The sequence below is a fragment of the Trachurus trachurus genome (genome assembly GCF_905171665.1).
Source record: "Trachurus trachurus genome assembly, chromosome: 12".
NCBI classification, from domain to species: domain Eukaryota; kingdom Metazoa; phylum Chordata; class Actinopteri; order Carangiformes; family Carangidae; genus Trachurus; species Trachurus trachurus.
The window spans coordinates 6869075-6892000 of record NC_139908.1 but is presented as its reverse complement, the minus strand read 5'-3'; the positions used below and the strand labels follow the sequence as shown (position 1 = coordinate 6892000).

The window sequence follows — 22926 nt, the reverse complement described above, 5'->3', positions numbered from 1 at the left end:
CAATGTGTGGCGTGTGAACGGGTGGGAATGCGTGTGTCACACGCCAAATGCGTGAGACTTGAGAGCCCTGCCTACATCATAGCAAAAACTTGAGAGTCAAAAATGTATTCAAAGAAAAGTTGTTTCCAGCTCTGAATGTTCAAACTTTAACTTAAAAATACAATGTTTTCTGAAAAGGTATCGTTTGGCCTTTCGTAGCCTATTGTTACAAGGTTGGATGTGTGCCGACAACATTTTTGAGAATTTGAAGAAGGCCATGAGGTGGAAAAAAGGTGGACAAACCGCTGTTCTGGAGCAAATGTGCAAAGTATATATCTTTATTTTTGATGTTTGGCAGCGGTGTAGAGAGATAAATGGTGAAAAGAAGTCACATCAGAAGTTGAGAAGCCATAAAAACTGTGAGGAGGAGACGGGGCAGGCACCTTGTTTTTTGTTTTTCTCTTACTGAGGGAGGGATCCTCTGGAGACCCCTAAAAGCTGATGCTCAGCCCCTGACACACATTGGTTATTAGACCACAGAGCCTATAGCTCAAGATAATCTTAATATTACTGCATCATGAGGAAACAAAAAGACATTTTGGAGAAGCTGGCAAGGACCTTTCAGATCCGACGTGTGCTCCTCCGCCAGGCCCTGGCTGAATGCCTGGGAAGCCTCATTCTGGTGGTGAGTACAGTCAGTGTTTGCATTAATCTTGCAGGCTGCTTGGGGGATCAGCTTGTTCGTGTAAAAGAGAGAAAAGGCCAAATTACTGAATGTTTATTATGCTCAGAATAAAGTGCTTAGGATTTAATGTAAAGGATTAGCACCTGCTACTGTTTAATAATGACAGAGACTGATGGGAATATGTGCTGCACTGCTGTTTTATTTAGTAAATGGAGGAAATTAAATATGAACTTGTCACGTGAAATGTTCATTAAAAGGTGGGTTTGTATATTTTAGAAACCTGGCGTATTCTGATCTACAATCTGAGCTGTGATTGGCTCCCTAGCCAATCATTGAAACTCACAACAATAGCCTACAATACAGCATAGAAATGTAAAGTAAATGCTGAATATGCCTGAATCACATCACATCACAATAAATGGCAGAAGGTCGTTTCCTCCTCCAAACACATCTTCTAAAGCTGTTTTTTTTTGTTCAACATGAGCAAAGAGTAAAAGATCTTTTGAAAATGTCTCCAGGGATTTTATGCATCGTTTGTGTCCAACATGTTTGTGTAAGGATGAGGTGAGGATGTTATCACAACACCGATGATAAGTCAGGAATTATTCAGGTTTTTCCTTTTTTTTTTGTAAAAGGTGCACTCGCTCCTCTTTAAGACTGATTTGATGTTCAAAAGCTGCTTTTACATTATGTTAAAAGGTAAAGACACTTTAACTGCTCCTCTCCTCCCATTAAATTCCTGCTCTCACACATGAAATAATAATTTTAGCTTTATTCTTAAGACTCCTCTATCAATTATCTCCTGCGTTCATTTTCTCCCTTGTATTTAAATTACACACAGAGAGCCCTAATATTGTTTTATATCCATATGATATCAATAGACTTCATAAAGCATCTGTAATCCTGTTTTTTCAACACACTAGGAAGCCAGAGGTTGCTTTCAAAATATTTTTCAACCGGTGCCAAAGACCCTGGAATCCCTCTGTTTCTCATGGTGACCCCGCGGACAACAAAAGTATCAGGGGAGGGCGCTTTGTTATTCAGCTCTCCAGGTCTGACTGATCTGTTAATTCCACGATACCTTCTTCCCCGCTGGTGGTTGGGAGGGGGGGGCCTCCTCGGCGGTCCGTGGTGGAGGAGGGGGTGCGCCGCAGGTGGAGTGAGTTTGCCGTCTGCATCAATAGACCCACACAAAGCCCACCCATAACATACGCATGACCTCTGAGGTCACGCAGGCACACCCTGGATAAGACAAAAAAGCGAGACCCAGCTGGACACCTGAACTCCAGGTCAGCCGCTGTGGAGCTTTATTATTCTCTCTGAAGTTTTTCTACCACCGTGTGTCCACAAAAATAACTTCACGTCGAGGTAGTTTCTTCACTTGACAACATGTTTTTCTCACTCTTTGGATCTTCTCAACATAGCAAAAGTCTGTACTGTAGCTGGGAAATGTTTAAAAAAAAGAAGCACAAGTAAATGTCTCCTGATTGTTTTCTCTCCTCCATCCAGATGTTTGGTTGTGGTGCAGTAGCACAGCTGGTGCTAAGCCGGGGATCCCACGGCACCTTCCTCACTGTGAACTTGGCTTTTGGATTTGCAGCAACATTAGGCATCCTCATGAGTGGACAGGTCTCAGGTGAGGATGTACTACTACTACTACTACTACTACTACTACTACTACAACTCATTGTTTCTATTCTGTTTTCATTCACAGCTTGTAAAACATGCCGAACACTGTTTTGTGTCATTTATACTTCATGACATTGCACATAAACATGAAAATGTCACCGTACGTTTTGCTCAGCTTCACCACAGATGCATAAAAAAAGATGGACGTGGTGTGTAGCTATCTTGGCAGTGTCTGACTGTCTTATTAGTCTGGTACAGTAACGTGTAAAACAGTAAGTGTGAAACAGTTACATAGTTCTGGAAAGGGAGTGCGATTAAATACTCTTTCTTTTCCTCTTTGTCCTACACTTTTTATATATTGCAAGTTATCAAGTGTTTTAATTTGTGTTTTTGTTATCTAAACCATTAGGATTATTTATTGGTCTGATTGTTTTGCTTTCCATTTTTTTCAATATATATTTTTTGTTTTTCGTGCTCGCCACTATGTGTCCAGGCATATTAAAAAAAATAATAATACAAACCAAAACTAATTAATTGACTATAAAAAATGCACAAGTGCTGTTTTTGTAGAAAGCATATTCACCCACCTGTTGCTCAAAGCCACACCTTTGCACATAACTTTAAATCTAACAAAGGAGGAAAATAGTTGTAGAGACCAAAATTGTTTTTTGTACTTGGCTGTTAACATGTTAGTTCTGCTGTAAAGGTGGACATTTTAACATAGGAGCCACCTAGTGGTCATTAGAGGAGCTGCAGCTTTTGCACAAATCACATGTGAGTTGACTTGGATTCCAATTACTGGGGTTTAAACAAACAAAAAAAAAGGTGTGGCTATTTTATACTAATTTGGGGCACCCAATATCAACAAAACATGAGGATAATCTCAATTAAAGAGAGGAAGATTTATTATAAATCAATAACATAGCAGCCATTTACATCACTCTCATTCTGGCTGTTTTTTTTTTATTTTTTACCTCCATTAGCACAACAAGGAACAAGGTGTCATTATGAACGATAGCTAAACATCAACCGGCAGTTTTCGCAAGTCCAGTATTTACCACACAGATGTGTTAGCCATGACGGATTACAGCTGGAGATGGCGACGGCGGAGGGAGGGGGGGTTGGGGGCAGAGGAAGAGGCAGTGGCCAGAAGAATGCAAAGTTGAATAAGAGACTCACACACGCAGAGCGAAGGAGGGGACACTCACCCCTTAACTTGAAGACGACGTGGTCTGTAATTGAAAGGAAAGTGAGCGAGTCAGTCCTCAATGCCGGTATCTTCTGTCAAAAAGCAGCCACACTACAAAGGGTTCTGTAGTTCGCTCCTGCTCACTTCTTTATAATGAGGCTGTCCCCCTCTAATACACATTGCAGCTGAGAAAATAAGCTCTTATAATTAGATAGCTCCTATCCTGACACGATTAAGGTATGAATGCGAGCGAGACACCCACATGAGTGTGCCATCAGAGCAGCTCCTTCCCCCCCTTCAAGGTTAGAAAAAAGAGAATACTTTTCCGAATCTTTTCATCTTTCCAATTTAATTTGTGTCACGGAGACCTTCCATCCTAACAGGACTTTACAGAGGCCACAATTACTGGAAAGCCTGTATGGTACTATATGTTCAGAGCTCTACCTACCTAAGAAAGAGGAGCCCTACTGTATGCAGTGGAGATAAAACAGCCGTCTCCATCTGGTCTTGTTTCCTCACTCTGAATAAGAACGGATGCGACACATGTAGAAAAACTCACCGTGTTCTTGTTATTTTCCTCATGTGTAGGTGGTCATCTGAACCCGGCCGTGACCTTCACGCTGTGTTTACTCAGGAGAGAGCCCTGGACCAAGTTCCCCTTGTTCTTCTTCTTCCAGACCCTCGGGGCCTTCCTGGGCGCAGCCATCGTATTCGGCCTGTATTATGGTATGTGATTAAGGATCATCGCATTAATGAATATATAAATGTCTAACAGGCTGTGCACCTCAAATCTAAATTGTCACCAGTGGTACACTTTGTAATGATGGACACCGGGGACCTGAACCTAGAGTAGCTTTATGGTGACATTTAAAGATTTCCTCCTGCCTGTTGACACTTTGAACAAAGACAAATAGTTGTTTTCTCTGAGCAAACACATCGGTGAACATGGAGCCATCTACACCTGCAACGTTTTTCCTGCAGGTCTTCACTTAAATGATTAAAACATTTGGACGATTCCTTCTGCTAAATCTCTTACACATGTGATTAGTTAACGTGTGGTAAAAATGCATCAAGCTGTTACAATAAGGAAAACATCCCACTATTAGAAGAGCAAGCAAAAACCAAGTGTCTAAGTTTCTGTATGTAGACTTTTTTTTTAAGACTTTATTTATTTGCACATATAAAATACAATAAAAACATTTACTTATCTCTCTTACTAGTGAGAATACGAAAAAAATGTGCAGGTGAGGTCTGAAACCCAAAAGGCTTCTAACATGACCTCACCTCGACCTTGAAATAGCATGTATGTTTACAACATATCACCAATGAAATGCATGTAAATGTATCAATCAGAAAAATGATGATTATATCTAGTATACTGTGTTGCAGACATATAGGTTATGTATGTAAATATGTATTTAATTTATATATAGTTTGTTTACGTGTTTTTCTTTCATTAATTTCCCCTTGATTTTAAACACATCTCCTCCCATTGTCCCATTGTCACTGTAAGTAATGGCAGTAGATATTGACAGGCTTTATAAATGCTGCATCCTTGAGAAACCCAAATAGTGCAACAGTTTATTATATTTAATCCAATACTTATTAGTTATAGTTATAGAGATATTTCAGTCTCAGAGCGACTGACCTCATGACAGAGGTATCCAATTATTGTGGTTGCATCTTTACAAGGTTGATGAGATTTTACAACATTGGATGAGCATTGAGTTTAAACAACAAATAGTAAAAACATACACTGTGAATCACATGGTCACCAAAACAGCCTGAACTCAAAGCGGAGCACATCTTTGACTCTCTGTGGGGCGCCGGGGCGTTCATACATGAATTCATGAATTTCTGTTCATATTGTGTCATGTAAGTGTGCAGTGCTGTGCTGCTGTGTTATTTGTGTGACAACCTATGTATCACGGTTTATACACGCTGCTTTGCCCTCTCTCTATGCTTGAGCTGGCAGCTTGCTTGTACAGTGATATATCCCTATATGTCTGAGCATCACCCGGCTCTCATTCAGTGCAGACTGCAGTTATGTAACCAGGCAAAAGGCAAGAAAGAGAAGAGTGAAACAGTAGCAGTGAACTGTGTCCCTGAAACATGCATCACACTCCAGCAGTTTAACCTAAGACATGCAGGTTACTTGTGTGATAGTATTTAGTTTTGACAGTCAGGAAAGTTAGAATTTAGTTCAACGGCAACAGTAATGTGAATTAAATTGTCGCCTTCACCTCTTGTGCTGTTAAATTACACACAAAAGTTCAGCTTTGCCCATATAAAAATACATTTTGAATTGAGCTGCACGATGTTTCAACAGATGCATTATGGGACTTTGGCCACGGGGAGCTGATTGTAGTGGGGACGAATGCCACAGCTGGGATTTTTGCCACTTATCCCTCTCAACACCTCACCCTGCTAAATGGAGTCTTTGATCAGGTAACAGTGTTTAACTTTTTCACCTCTAATAACTTCTTCACACATCTAAAGCTCTCTGATTTCTTTTCATATCAAAACCCGAATTTTAAATTAACAAAAGAAAAACCCCAGCTTGAGCCGAATAGACTCTCGCACTGACTCGAATAAAAGGTTTTAACTCTCAGGAGGTGGATGAATGAAGAACGTGGCGGAGTCACGTCCTCTGCAAACCGCAGTGGACACTGTAGTGTGGTGTGTGGAGGACTTTGCATCGGCCCGCTGCTGGAGAGCAGATTTCCTATTACTCAGAAGTGCTCTGTGGAAAACTGGCAATCCTGTAATGGCCTAATAGCCAATCACATCACTTCAGCTCCTCTTATCCTCTTTAACCTGTTGAAAGCAGCAGTGAGTGTAATGAGCAGGTCAGCGCTGATCTCACAGTCCAAACTCTGAATCTGAGTGGAGCAGCAGCTCGCGAGAGGGAACAAAGAGGAAGTTCAATTAGATCCTGGTGTGTCAGGCGATAATGCACAAAATCCTGCTGCTGCTGCTGCTGCTGCTGCTGCTGGCGACACCGAATGTATCTGAAATAGAACTTATATTTCTAAAAAAACGAAGAAAAAAAAGGTTTGAGTGACATTTTCATTTTAGGGAGATCACAGTGTGCGTCTCAGCCCACGAGGCAGAAAGTAGTTTGATAGGTGGTCTGAGCAGACACAAACACAGTGTAAACAAATACTGTAGGGCCATTTCTGTCTGTGCAATATACTATGTATGTATTTGATACGAGCTCTGGACCTGAGGGAAATCTGGACCTGCAGCAGGTGGAACGCAGGCTGAGTAGAGGAGGCACTGTGTGCATGCGACATACAAATCGTGGTTGAATGGAGAAAAGACCAACGTTAGTGTCAAGTTTATGTCAACGCACAATGTTATCGTACTGACAACAAATGAATAATAGTGTAAATTATAAATTAGCATGTTATAAATAATCCTAATAGGTGCAAATTCTGAATAATTGAAGATGCAGTGTGTGTTCAACACAACACATACAGTCCTGCCAACACTGGCATAATAACATGCTTTCGACCATATTCTCACATGTTGCACGCTCTCACACACACTTACCGTCAACAGCAACAGCAGAGGTCGGCATTCAACATGGTGTGATCACAGCATGAGGGTGAGAGCAGTGGGGTTTGTTCTCAGGAGACTCAATCTTTTCCTGAAAGCAGCATCGGATCAACATCTAAAAAAAATAGACGAGTCATTTTTAACCAACGTCCTTGATTCAACAGTTGAGAGGCCAAACCATTAGCAGGTAGATGTCAGCCATGTTTCATCTCAACTTTCAGTCCAAATCCGCTCAACCACTCACTTACTCATCAGCTTCTTCTCCCCCTGCCAGCCTGTTTTTATTTTTCACTTTATCTTTGAAGAAATTTTCCGAGACCCCTGTTGTCAGTGAAATAGGACTTCCTTCGTGCCGGTCTCTGTTCCATTATTTATCAGTGCTGCCCCTGCTGGCTGAGGTGGCTACTGGCTGCCGCAGCACTCACACATCCTGACGTGTAGCAGCATGTACAGTGATCCATCCATACCGTATCCATCCATATGCCATGCTCAGCTGAGTCCAGACTTGTAGTGATGCAGCAACAGTGAACGGAGGAGAGAGCGCTCCATCCTCATCCTCAGCCAGGCTCTCCTCGTCTCCTGGAGGTGGAGGTGCTTCCACACTGATGTCGGGCTGCTCCAGTCGACGATGAAAAGTGTTGATTGACAGATTTCAATGTGGTTGTTTTAGTATATAGTCTGTCAACTGTTTCAACAAACCCCCTCTGAATAAAACCACTTTCTGCGGGGAAATATAATAATATATTTCTGCAGGGGTGTCGATTTTTTTTTGGACCAAAATTCAAATTTCTCCAAACTCAAATATATCATCTGGGGGGCCGAGGGGAGGTCGATGGGGGTCCAACACAGAAGGTTTGGTTGAAATTGGGCCAGTGATTTTGGAGAAAATGACCAAAATCCACATAGGTGATTTTAAAAATTTCTAAGCCCTGGCCTGGGGTGTCGAAAAAGTTTTTTTGACCAAAGATCAAAATTCTCCAAACTCCGAATATATCATCTGGGGGACCGAGGGGAGGCCATTTTGGAGAAAATGACCAAAAACCGCACTTGCGATTTTCAAAATTTCTAAACCGAAATTTGTCGAAAAAGTTTTTTTTTACCAAAATTCAAATTTCTTCAAATTTCTCCAAATTTGAATATATCATCTGGGGGGACGAGAGGAGTCCAACGCAGAAGGTTTGGTTGAAATCGGACCAGTGATTTTGGAGAAAATTACCAACAACCACACAGGCAATTTTCAAAATTTCTAACCCAAGGAATCACAAACAAAATACATTTGCAAAACCTGACACATCATAAACTGTATCTGTACCTGCTGTTGTGTATCTCAGATCATCGGGACCGCTGCGCTGATCGTGTGCGTCCTGGCCGTAGTTGATCCACACAAGAGCCCGATCCCCCGAGGTCTGGAGGCCTTCACTATCGGCCTGGTGGTGCTGGTCATCGGCCTGTCAATGGGCTTCAACTCTGGGTACGCCATCAACCCGGCCAGGGACCTGGGGCCGCGCATCTTCACGGCTCTTGCAGGCTGGGGTGGAGAAGTTTTCACGTGAGTATACAGTAGCCTCAGGACACAAGCACACAAATTATAAGAGAATATCAATATATTATAAAACAGGATTACACATTTAGGCCCCTGCAGCGGATTTCTTATTTCTAAGAAACTAAATGGAGGAGGAGTTAAAGCAGATATCAGTGGAATGTTTTTGTTAATATAAGTCCTAAATAGTCCTATTTTCCGTCAGCAATCACTTACATGAAGTATTTCAGCCTAAACACAAGTCTCTCCGTCACTCTGCTCTGCTGTAACCCGAGGAGAAAATTTTCCTTGTGGGATACAAGTGTTATCCAATGAGGAGAGAGAACGGCATGAAGGGCTGTGTGTGCAGCCAAGGGATGCGCGTGAATGTGGTGACGTAGCACGAGGACCAATTGATGCCTGACAAGGGCGGGGGCTGCTAACTCATGGTGCGTTCAAAGAAACTCGTACTTTGTGTTTTTCCTTCCTGTGAAGTCATACCAGTTCGATCTGGTACGAGTTCACGGGTCGGAAGTTACGAGTGGCCGTTATAGGGAACTTTCACAGACAACAGGATGGTAAAAACACGAGCTACGGGTTACCTGGAACGCTACCAAGTCGTAGTTGTGACTTGAAGCTGTAACTTACGGTTTCAAAAGCCTGCCTTGAACGCAGCATTAGCCGAAACGGCCGTGAAGCTGATATCTGCTTTAAACAAGTTGAACTACAAACATTACATGTAACATGACATGAAAGCGTTGCTCCTGATTTGATTTAGTGTTTGGTTGCAAACTTTAAATCAATCAATGGCTAAACTGAACCATCGACAGCTTTATCTTGACTTTTGTGCCCTCGCAGAGTTCAAGCTCCAGAAACAGTACATCCTGCCGTTTCCCATGATGCCACTCAATAACACCTTTCCGCCCACCTTGCTTTCAATACCAGATTCAAGCTTCAGACTTCATATACACACACACACAAGCGCAGGATTTCTGGTTAAAGTTTTTTTAAGCGTCGAGAGAGATCATCAGGGTTGTTGTTGTTTTGGGGGGGTGAACTTTGGAAAAGCTCAGAAAACATAATACAACTCATTATACAGCTGTTTTTAAAGGCTAATTAGTGTCGAAATGCTTCTTTAAAGATATTCAAATTACGGTTAACATATTAGACTGTGACCTTCACACCTCTGACAGGGCTCATGTGTTTTCTGGCCTTTCTGTTGCCTCATTTTATTTAGTTTCGTTGAATTTAATAGAAATTCAAAATCAACAGCTTTTGACTTTGCTCATTTCTTCTCTTTCAGTGCAAACACCTACTGGTTCCTCGTGCCCTTATGTGCCCCCTTCTTAGGCGCAGTGGTGGGTGTGTTGATTTACCAGCTAATGATTGGACACCATTTAGATGGAGAAGTGCAAGAGAAGCAGAAGGAGGTGGAGGAGGAAGAGGAGGAGAGGTTCAAACCTTCAAACATGTCAATCGATGAAGATCCATGAGCTCATCTTATTTTTGTGTTCTTCGTTATAATGATTACATACTATTCCTGGCTGACAGCTATGTATATCATTTGATGTTTGGGATGTTTTTTTTTCTTTTAATATTTCTTTAAAGGGATAGTTCAACATTTTGGCAAATTGGCCCATTGCCATAATCCCTATAGTCATAGCAGTAGGTTTGTTACCTGCTGCTCAGAGCTACGCTACAGAGGCTCATGGGATTTCTTGGTTTCCCTCATCAAACTCATCAAATACACAATCCAACAACTCCAAAACGCTCTGGTGGACAAGTTGTGACCTGCACATTCACCACGCTATGAGATAATAACAGAACGTTACGAGACAGAGTTGTTTTCGAGGTAAATGCAGAGACTGCTTGCTGAAAAACTGCCCCCGAAGGGAACGCATGAATTTGCCTCTAAAACAACTCTGTCTCGTAACGTTCTGTTATTATCTCATAGCGTGGTGAATGTGCAGATCACAACTTGTCCACCAGAGCGTTTTGGAGTTGTTGGATGGATTGTGTATTTGATGAGTTTGATGAGGGAAACCAAGAAATCCCATTAGCCTCTGTAGCGTAGCTCTGAGCAGCTCGCGGCTCTGCTCCGCCGTTCTAAAAATAGCTTGCACCGACAAATAAAGGTAACGAACTTACTGCTATGACTATAGCGATTATGGCAATGGGCCAGTTTGCCAAAATGTTGAACTATCCCTTTAATTAACAATGCGAACAATCAGTGATCATCACGACATCTCTTATGGCACCACATCGAAGAACAGTGTCAAAGGAAATGATGGCTCCTGCTTTTGAATTCATTTCCACTTAACTCCACAGTAAATTCTTTCATTTCTGCTTGAAACAACTTGAAACTGTTCTTTCATGTTGTATGTCTGACAAACAAATATCAGGTAAGAGACAGAGAGAGAGAGAAAAAAAATCCAAGCAGAAAGGCAGTTTAAGTTGAAGAGCTGTTTGAAAGGAGGCCTTGTTTATTCCTGTCTGAAGGTGGAGGGAACTTTCAAATCACCATCAAATCAAACGGCATTCACACTCACTTTTATCCACTCCAATCTCTTTCCATTTGGAAGAAGTGTGTGTGTGAGTGTGTGAGTGTGTGTGTGAGTGTGTTTGTGTGCCACTTTGGCAGGATTCCTGAGCTGACGGCACACTTTCCTCCCGCACACGCCCCAAATACAGACACATGTAATAAATCAATAAAAGCGGTGTTTTTAAAATGCTGGCAATGAGGCCGTAACAGGATCAGATGTTTGTGTTACAGCTCGTCTCATCGCGTGCTCCTCGTGTTTAAAAGCCTGTGCCTGTTGTTTGCCTAATCAAAAAACGGTTTGTAAATAATTTATGTCTCCAGACGTGTCTAATACTGTGACTTATACACTGAGCTTTGGCAGTAATTGTGCATTTTTTATGACACAGTAAAAAGGAAGTCTTTTTAAAGAGAGAGACATTCCTACACAAGTCTACAGAGAGTTAGTGCCATGTATAGGTTGGACCAAGACAGTATGTATACTATTCTTTAACACATCTACAACTGAACAAACTTAAACTCCTGCTGCAGAATTTAACTCTACAACAAGTTCAGATTACAAAGTGATGTTTCAACAATTAAGGAAACACAACAGATCGTGGCTTAGAGGAGAGGATCAATACCTCTTTCATATCTGTTCATTAGGTATGAAGCTGGAGACTGTTAGCTTAGCCTAACATCAGGGAAACGATCCACCTTATACAAAAACCTCTCAAGCTTGCATATAATATAGCAGGAATGCTTATTTTGTAATGGGAATAATACCACAAAACATAAAGAATAAAAATAAGATTTCAGTATTAGGAGTCCTTCTTTTAATCCCCAAGAAGATGCTAATGGCCTCCTGGCTAAAAGCACAGTCCTTAGTAACACAAATTTAGTTAACAACATGGAAATCATTACTGCAAATTTAACATTGAGAGCAAAGAGATTTTTGGCCAGATGTCCCCTGAATGCCACACATGATGTTAGCACTTAGAGGAGAATTGGGCACAACAGCAATTCACTGTCTAATGAGATTTATGGGTGCTACTGCAAAATGTGTTCATAGGGGCGTGGCCCCCCTTCTCCTCTGGGTGGGCCCCAGGCAGGGTGACAGCACGCCTCTGCTTGTTAACACATCCAAAACGCATTTGTTTATGGCAGCAAACCAAGGAGCACAAAGGTTGTGTTTTCTTTTTATCTTAATTTTCCAAACAGGTTTTTGGTTTATCTGTCGTTGTTGTTTTTCTTTTGCAGCATAATGACTTCCTTGATGCCACCGTGAGTTTGCCAGACTAAACCAGGATTAAACAAATCTGTCCAAATGTCTTAGGACGGAGCAGAGCTCTGACTGCATTTCCTTGTGTTTCAAGTCTTAATGTCATGCTAAGATAACAATCTGCTCGCTCCACCTTCGTATTTATCACATCTGCTCCGCTGTCAGAATGAAAACAACATACTGGGACTTTTTGTCTTTTTACCTCCAGAAACACTTCTCCACAGATAGTGGCTTTAAAAAAAATCTATGAACTTTTTTATTTCCCAGCATGCTTTTGGCACACAAATGTCACTTGCACTTGTTGAACCCAATATATGAATAGAGTTGACACCCCCTTTTTTACTCGGGACGAAATTTGCATCTCTAGATCAATCAAAGACGGTATTGCCTTCTATCAGACATGCCTATAGAGACATCGCTACTATAAACATCCGGTGGGAAACTTCAGGAATGAGCGCTGACTGGTTTGAGTTAGTTTCCATTAGAGAATCACTAAAATGCAAATAATGACATTTGCTACATTACACCCTCCAAACTCCTAATATGCCCCTTCTGGTTTTTAGTGCCTCGGGTGGTTATCGCTGTTGGAAATTCGATCTTGGTTTGAAAGGGCACTAAGGGCAAAGAAAGGTCATGGGTGTTTGCTGAGACTCCCACTCCCACCACAATTACACAACAAAGTCCAAAACGCACACACGAGCACATCAGAGGCTCATATCACCGAACCAGTGTCTTCCTCAGAAGGCCATCGGTGCACAATTAGCGTTATCGCCGGAGAAGCGAAAGTACATTCTGCATCAAAATATCAGTAATAACTTTTTTTTTTTTTTTCAAATCTGGAAAAGAATATCAATCCGTCAGATCTTACAAAGGCTTTAAACTTCAGAGACGGGGTGTTTGACATTTGGAGTCTCTCTTTGGCATGACCTTTCCGGCGGTTCACCACACATATCTAAGCGTCAATCTAACCATTTGTCTCTGAAATTATAATACCTTCCTGTTGACTTCCATGGAAGGAGCAGATGAGGCGGCAGCAGCAGAAGCAAATGTTTTGATTTGCTTTGACAGATGTCACAGCAAAAACAAAAAATGAGGTTCAAACGAGGGGGAAAAAAGTCCCAGATATAACAAGGTGTGTTGATTTGAAACAGCCATAACTAGTACTTACTGTAGTAAAAAAACAGATATGCTCTTCATTTCCTATGAAAGCTGGGGCATGAAAAACATGGGTAAAAAAAATACAGAATGTTATCTATGACTAGGAAATAAAATCGGCAACATGAACTGCCAGAGTAATAAGAAGCCTCTCCGTGGCTGACACATTTGTTTATTGCTGACCAGAGATAACTACCAACATATCGAGAGTGCACTGTGAAATATAAAAACATGTCCACCACGCACCAGTGGCAGGTTTTTCAATTAAGATTAAACATATGGACTACTGCATGCCACATCCAGCTCTAATCTTAATGCCATGTCACACGGTGCAGCACCGAGCGAGCAGTGCGAAAGCTTGAGCCACAGCTCCACTGTGTGGTGAAAGGATGAACTCGTAATGAGTGTGTTTGTTTATGTCTTCTTCTTTTTTTGCACTAACTCAGTGTAAAAATGATCAATAAAATCTAACAGGTACTTCACCATGATTTACCCTGTGTGTTGCTCAAACTGTATCACAGTAAACAGCAATGAGTAAAGCCCGGCTTCCAGTTTAATTCATGTTCAGTCATGAGTAATGATGATGCTATGCACACCCGCATCAGATATATCACTATTTAAACAAATATCTGCTTCCCTGGTACTTATTCTTAGAGCTAATCATATCAGAATCCTGATCAACAGGTTCGTCCAGTAACTGTCTGCACAGGAAGAAGCACAGACATGTAATAAAAAAAAATTGAGAAAAAGGATTCATTGTCTTCGGCTCAATGCTTTGAATACCATCATCTTCCGTCCGTCTCAGTGCAGGCAGGGTTATCATGTTGCACAGACAGTCAGTGACAAGACTCTTTCTTACACTGCTGCTCCGCCATGTTCCCGCACTGAGACACTGTACTGCAGTAAACACATTAAATGCTCCAGGAAACTATGTGTTGCATGCACTCTCTGGGTATTTACCCTGATGATCACCTGCTGTGAGTTAAACAGGACATTTTCTCATTTTACAAAAATGCCAAAAATGCACATAAAGCCACAGCCAGACTGTGACAGTATTACTGTTGCCTAAAGCTATATTCTTTCACATCTGAATATCTTAATGTATAAGAAAAACCTTAAAGAAGATAAAAAGGTTCTTGAAGACATGTTTGAAAATAAACAAAGAAATTGTTATATAATTGTTATATAATTTAATTATGCTCTTCACTGTGGCAGCACTGTGAGAAAAAAACATATTTTTTCCATTTGAAAATGCATTTGGCAGCAGTACAGAGACTCATCTCTGTCCACACAGACATCCCTAGTCAGCCAGCGCCAACACAAATTATTATCTTTCTTCAATTATCAGACACAAAGTCTTTGTTTTCATAAACCACCGAAACAGGTTGTTGCTTCTGCAAAGCCAAGTTTTACAATAATCTGATTCTGTAAAGCTTTGAGGCGAAGGCTGTCGGTTCAGTTCAGCTGACTTTTTTTTTTTTTTAGATATGGATACCGTATTAGTTTGAAAAAAACTGCTCTAGATTTGTAATCGATTCAAAAACAGTCTATTATGTAATGTGTCTATGACATATAACACTATGATCCCAATAAATGTATTTTATTTCAAAGGAAATGTGATATTATATGATATACTGAATGCATTAATTACTCCCTGCAGTGAGTGGGATGAAGCAGCACCTCTGTGCGTGTTATCACAGCAAGATATCTCATTTAACATGTTCATGTTTCTGCAGGTTGAACACGTTGTTGATTAAGTTTCATTTATTTTGCAAAGGTTTTCTTACATATTACAGTTACTACAAGTGTATATGTAATTGGGTGATCTTCAGGTTGAATATGTGCAGCATTGAACTTCACACACACCTGTGACCCTGCAGTGCATAGACGTGCCGCCATATTGGACGTGTTGACACTGACATGAATACCACAAGTGTTTCAGGTGCATCCTCCCCACCCATTGTGTCTGTTTCCACAACTATTTCGTTCAATCCCTGGTCAATACCAATACCAACATAACATACCAGACGCTGCTGCATTATATGGTACACTAAGTTTTCGTATCTGATAACATTGTGTCCATGTTTGAACCTGGCGACACTGCATTGTTCTGGCTTCAGCCCCACCTTCGCATACAAGCCTGTCATGTCATTTATGTATGTCAACAAGACAGATCAGCACAATGAAGGCCTTGACAGAGGCCCTTGTAAACCACCAGTATCTGTGGAATTGTGGTTATTCAAGTTATGAATCCATTCACAAACAAACAAGTCACAATAGTAACAATGTGAATGGAGAAAAGTGTGAATCTATACTTGCACATTTGACAAAGAGCAATTTGAGTCATTCTTACTATAAATTTCTTCAGAATATAAATAAAGTAATACATCTACTGTTGACTGTTGCAGCAGTTTTTTTCCTAAAAAAAAGCTTCATTCCTAATCAATATTAAAAAGGCATATTAAAACATTAACATTGAAGACCAAGGGCCCTAGTTTGCTGGCGCAGCGCAGGTGGCGCAAGGTAGCGCAGCCGGTCTAATGCAAGTTTCGACCAGCGCAGCCTAGCGCAAAGTCAGATTGGGAGATTTGTAGATCGCGCTGCGCTGAGATAGGCGTGGCCGCGCAGCAGGGGGAGGCGTCACAGATTCAGCTTGGTGCAGTGGAAGTTTTGTGCGAAAATGTCTCGCCGAGGTTGCGCTGAAAGCTCGCCACCTCCAACCAGGTCTACTCTCAGCGCAGGGCGAAGCGCAGCAGGTGCAGTGGAAGTTTGACTGACTGACCTGCAGTGCACACACGTCACCAAGACCTCACAGGCAGATCTCCACAGTTCCAGACACATTTCAATGCAATAAATATCCACAATAACCACTATTTAATGCAACTAATGGAATCAACACGTGAATTTATATCTATATAGATTGTCCCGTCACATCTGACGTCAGATCAAAGCAGAGATCAAAGGCTGTCGGCAGCGTAAAGGAAACTCCACCTGAATTAACACAGCAGGGACGAACTGGCACTGAAAAGCAGCTGTGGATGTCCCAAGATCAGGACTGTCAGGGTGGATGACTGCATGTCGCTGCCGTGTTGAGATACCACTCTGCCCTTGTGATGATCGCTTTATTTATTTATTTACTTATTAATTCATTAGAGCGAGCGACCGCATCACGCAGCCGTAATGAAAAACAAAACACAAATCTTCATCTCTCTTAGTCCACCACAGCCTCAGTATCAGATAGTCAGTATATAGCCTACTACAGTACTCTCTATCACAGAAAAAAAAGAGAAAAAAAGAGACGGACAGAGAGAGAGAGAGAGAGAGAGAGAGAGAGAGAGAGAGAGAGAGAGAGAGAGAGAAAGCGTCCTTTACGCTGATTTCATCCGTTACGCATGGTGTTTGTTTATGTTGTGATTACACCTCTCATCTTGCTTACACAGGGTTTGAATAAATGTGAGTTTCTTTATTAGTTTATTAGTTGTTGTTTCTTACATTGGGCAGGGGTTCTCAGTGTATCAGATCAAACCTGATTAAGGATATTTGTATTATTATTAGTAAACTCATTATTGGTCACTCTGAGCTCGGACCTCCGGACCAAAACAGCTGTTTCCTCCGGGGAGAGGTTCGGCCTCTGGCGTCGCTGTCTCCTCCGTCCATGTCCAAGTATAAAATGACAAACTTGCAGCGCGCATCGCCCTCCGCGCAGTTAAAGGTGAGGAGAGGAGCTCATTTGATTGGTGAAGATCTGACTCGGCTGTGTCAAACCCACTCCACGCCTTTCTCTCCTTCTCCTGTCTCCCTCCCGCCCTGTCTCCTCCCTCTTCGCCGTTTGCGCCGGTGGGAGGGACGAGGGGAGGGTTTACGCTGGTCTAAGTCTGACTGCGCGGCCCACCAATCTTGCGAAAAGGACCTGGTCCACGCCCCGTTGGCGTGGCGAAGCTGCGCTAAGGTTAGACTTCGCTCGGTCTAAGAAACTAGGGCCCCAAATGATCATTATTAGACTTTAGGGGCCCTAGTTTCTTAGACCGAGCGAATACATTAATATTATCATACATACATTAATATATGTGTCATAGGCTATTTAAACATTCTAAATAGATCTGTAGTTTAAAATTCAATACAGACACTTACTATGAGGGAATTCTTGGTCCGGGTCAAAATTGACCCGAACCATACTGTGAAGGTATCAAATTTAAACAGTATGTAAGGGTTAAATGGTTAGAAACTAAAAGAGCACATGCTGCGTGTCGATACAGAACTTACCCTCTTCGTTTTGTTACGATCAACCAAAAACAGAGTATATTTACATTATTGCTCTGCAACACATTCAGTCTAAAATGAGCTTAAATGTAAAACCAAACAACCTGAAGGTTCAGGTTGTTACTGTCTCTCTCTCTCTTTTTTTACCCTTGGTCACTGGAGCTTGACATGTAGTTTCTGTGCAAGATACTATATGCAAAACAGGAGGCTGCACCTTTGGGTGAATGTCAAAGCTGGGGGGCAGAGGCTCAAATGTATGATGATAAGTAAACAGGAACACAATTGAGGTGAGAAACGATTTGTAGGATGTGACAATTATAAGTTTAATGTGCAGAAAATGTAACATGCAAATCAGCCTATAGGAAAGGTATAGTGACCTTTTTCTGGAGCTACTGTACGCCTCCACTCCTGTCATCAACAGAAATCCCTTATCATCATCACCAACCCTATGTCATGCATTCTTTTCCAACAAACACTGAACAAGCATTTTTTTCCCCTAAACCTGTTTAGATGTGGGCAAACAGGAAGATATACAGTAGATCCTCCATGAGAGTGAGAAACAGAAACTGAGAAGAATCAGCGATCACGCTACTAGCTTATATTCTGACTGACAGGTCATGCAACAACAACTTGACCAGTGTGATTCATTCATCTGTTTTAGGATCCCATGAGACGTCTATGTCTTTTATTATCATTATTATCATCATTATGTTTTTATCACTAGTGACTTCAGCATTGTGTTTTAGAAGTGTAAACTTTTGTCAATGAAAAAGGAACACAACCCCTGACACTACCTTATAAATGATATGTAATTCAGGCACTGTCAAATAAATAGGCTACGTCTGAACTCAGTCTGTATAATGTAGGGCCTATGAGTTTTAGATATCCTCGATAATTTTACTTGTGCCTAAAGGAGGCAGTTTGCAAACATTCACTCATAATGAATAAAGTAAACCTGGTTAAACCACCGCTAGAAGTAACTTAGCTTAGTTTAGCTTATCTTAGGGCAGCAACCACCATCTCAGCTTCTGACATTAATGGATTTCCTGTGATATGGTAACGTAACAAAATTTTTATGCATCCGATTGTGATTGAACTGTAAATGAATCAGTCACATTTCACTGAAGCTGTAGTATCTGTGCATTGTAGATAAATGCAAAACAGGACGCTGCGCCAAAGGTCAGCACTTCCATCATGGGGGGCAGCAGCTCAAATGTGTGATTAGTAAACTGATGCAATGAATACAGGAGCACATCTGAGCTGAGAAACGACTCGTAGGATGTGGCATAGATAGATGTAACTGGAGATGTGCAGAAAATATATGCAAATCAGCTTTGTCATAGGCTACATCACACCAAGGGAAAAAAGTGACCTTTTCTGGAGCTACACCTCCACTCCCTAATCTAGAAATAAGTGTCATCAACAGAAAGTCCTTGTCATCAAAACTCAGTGCCATGTGCACTTTTCCAACAAACACTGAACGAGCTTTTTATTTGTTTGAGATGAGACGAGAGGAGACACAGGAAGATACAGATCCTTCATGAGTAGCCTACTCACTATAGGACTCAGAGTGAGAAACAGAAACTGAGAAAGAGCAACAATAAAAAAATACTTGGAAAGTCAAAATTTGACCCCAGGCCCATTAATAGTTCATCTACTTTAGGATGAGTCATCTGTGTCTGTTATTATACCTTATCACTGCTGACTTCAATATCATGCTTTTGTGTGTGTGTTTTATATGTGTAAACTTTGTCACTATAACCACAGTGTGCACCTGTGATGAATAAATCTACCTTCGCCCACTAATATTATCTAGTGCACAAAGTCATGCAGTGTTAAATAAACAGATGTCTGAACTCAATCTGTCATGTGCACTTATCCGTTTTTGATATCCTTGATAGCACAATAGATATAGCTATGGGCTAGCTAACTATGAATATTAGTTAGTTTTATAAATTATTTTTTAAAATCAGTTTTTTTTGTCACCTGTAAAAAAAAAAAAAAAAAAAAATCTCTTTGTTTCTTATTACCTAAAGGAGCAGTTGCAAAATTTACTAATGATGATGAAGAAAGTAAACCCCCTGCTACAGGTAGTTTATCTTAGCTTAGCATAGCTTAATGGATTTCCATTGATACAGTAACATTAAGACATTTTGTATTTATTAAATTGTAATAGATTCAGTCACATTTCATTGCTGTGACCTGTTAATAATAAAAACTAGCTGGTTAAAATGGACGGGAAAGCTAAAATAGCACATGCCATGGGCCCTAGTTTCGTCGACCAGGTGAAGTCTAACGTCAGCGCAGCTTCGCCACGCCAACGGGGTGTGGCCCAGGTCCATTTCGCAAGTTTGGTGGGCCGCGCAGTCAGACTTACGCCAGCGCAATCCCTCCCCTCGTCCCTCCCACCGGCGCAAACGGCAAAGAGGGAGGAGAGAGGGCGGAAGGGAGACAGGAGGAGGAGAGAAAGGCGTGGAGTGGGTTTGACACAGCCGAGTCAGATCTTCACCAATCAAAGGAGCTCCTCTCCTCACCTTTAACTGCGCGGCGGGTGATGCGCGCTGCAAGTTTGTCATTTTATACTTTGACATGGACGGAGGAAACAGCGACGCCAGAGGCCGAACCTCTCCCCGGAGGAAACAGCTGTTTCCCCGGAGGTCCGAGCTCAGAGTGACCAACAATGAGTTTACTAATAATAATACAAATATCCTTAATCAGGTTTGATCTGATACACTGAGAACCCCTGCCCAATAGTATAAGAAACAACAACTAATAAACTAATAAAGAAACTCACATTTATTCAAACCCTGTGCAAGATGATGAGACAAAGATAAACAAACACCATGCGTAACGGATGAAATCCGCGTAAAGGACGCTCTCTCTCTCCCTCTCTCTCTCTCTCTGTCCGTCTCTTTTTTTCTCTTTTTTTCTGTGATAGAGAGTATACTGTAGTAGGCTATATACTGACTATCTGATACCGAGGCAGTGGTGGTGGACTAAGAGAGATGAAGATTTGTGTTTTGTTTTTCATTACGGCTGCCTGATGCGGTCGCTGGCGTTAATAAATTAATAAGTACATAAATAAATAAAGCGATCATCACAAGGGCAGAGTGGTATCTCAACACGGCAGCGACATGCAGTCATTCACCCTCAGTCCTGCTTTTGGGACATCCACAGCTGCTTTTCAGTGCCAGTTCGTCCCTGCTGTGTTAATTCAGGTGGAGTTTCCATTACGCGTGCCACAGCCTTTGATCTCTGCTTTGATCTGACGTCAGATGTGACGGGACAATCTATATAGATATAAATTCACGTGTTGATTCCATTAGTTGCATTAAATAGTGGTTATTGTGGATATTTATTGCATTGAAATGTGTCTGGAACTGTGGAGATCTGCCTGTGAGGTCTTGGTGACGTGTGTGCACTGCAGGTCAGTCAGCCAAACTTGCACTGCACCTGCTGCGCTCCGCGCTGCGCTGAGACTAGACCTGGTTGGAGGTGGCGAGCTTTCAGCGCAACTTCGGCGGGACATTTTCGGACGAAACTTCCACTGCACCAAGCTGAATCTGTGACGCCTCCCCCTGCTGCGCGGCCACGCCTATCTCAGCGCAGCGCGATCTGCCAATCTTCCAATCTGACTTTGCGCTAGGCTGCGCTGGTCGAAACTTGCATTAGACCGGCTGCGCTACCTTGCGCCACCTGCGCTGCGCCAGCAAACTAGGGCCCCATGTGTCGATACTACACTTTCCCTCTACACTTTCAAAGGCAGAGTACGGTATATTTTCATTGTCACTCTCATGATGTTTTGGATTTAACACATTCAGTCTAAAAAGGGATTAAATATAAAGCCTAGCAACCTGAAATCATAATAAAAAAACAAATTTTTTTTCTCTCAGCATCACTGTCGCTGTGGTGAAGGACAGTTTTGTGGAGGAGAGATGAAAAGGAACTATTCCCACAACTGTAAATATTAAAAGCAGAAGTCTTTTAAGACGCATGTGAACATTATTAAAGCTGTCCCGATACATAATTATGTAATTTCTCTTTCCCTTCATGTGACAAATCCCCAAAATTACTTTTCACAGATGTCCTCCCCAATCACAGCACAAAACCTCATCAGAATAATTATTAAACAACAAGCCCCACGTCTGCTCAGGGACGTCTCTCTTTTTTCCTTGGTCACTGGAGCTTGACATGGACTTTCTGTGCATTATGCAAAACAGGAGGCTGCACCTAAAGGGTGGAGGATGTCAAGGCTTTCAAGGGGGCAATTTATATAAATATGATCATATGATCTGATGCAATGAAAAGAGGAACACATCTGGGATTAGTAATAACTTGCAGGACAAGGCATAGAGCCATTTACCTTACATGTTGAACAGTGTATGCAAATCAGCCTCCTCTGACATCACAACTATGACTTAAAAAAAAAAAATATTTCGGAAAAATAGTGACCTTTTTCAGGAGGAAGTATCACTGTTATCCACAGAAATCCCTTGTCATCATCATCATGTGCCCTTTTCCAACAAACACTGAACAACCTTTTTTGTTCAACATGTTTCCACTGTGGAGAAACCGGAAGATATACTAGATCCTTCATCAGTACTCAAACAGACAAAAGAACGAACAAAAGACTGTTTATGTGCTGAATTATTTCTAATGGTCAGTCTTTGCTATTCCTTTCTGCATGCAGCTAATAGGAATAACTCCAAACCTGGTCAAACAAGTACAATCATAAAGTTCAATGTCTGACTTGGACATTATAGTGACATTAACCCTTTATAGGGCACTCTTATGGAGGGTATTAGAAGAGTTTTTTAAAAAACATATATGGTTATATAACGTTTATTAATACATAAAAATGTGTAAAAGAAAATGTAAAAATACTTAATCTAAATTTAAATACTTGGCTTATATGTACTTTATTTTATTTGTCAAAAATAATTCACCCAATGTGGTTACTTGCCTGATGAAGCGTTAATGATGCAAATCTTTTCATAGTTTGATGACGTGTGGTACAAACCTAAGATGTGAGCACTTTGTCTCCTTCAGTGAAGCTGAATGAAACCTTGAGATCCCTGTGTAAAAAAAAAGGTTTCGCCTCGATCAAGTCTCGTTGGATGATTTTTAAGAAAATCTTGATTTACATTTT

At 41.4% G+C, this 22926-nt stretch overlaps 1 protein-coding gene across 1 annotated transcript; it reads left to right on the top strand.

Annotated features, from left to right (window-relative positions):
* Positions 1–556: 556 nt before the first annotated feature.
* LOC310995070 (aquaporin-3-like) lies at positions 557–10055 on the top strand (the record flags this gene model as incomplete). Its single annotated transcript, XM_083983999.1, has 6 exons — positions 557–664; positions 2174–2300; positions 4071–4208; positions 5812–5930; positions 8375–8592; positions 9866–10055. The coding sequence occupies 6 exons, from the start codon at positions 557–559 to the stop codon at positions 10053–10055; spliced, it is 900 nt and encodes a 299-aa protein (XP_083840125.1).
* Positions 10056–22926: the final 12871 nt, after the last annotated feature.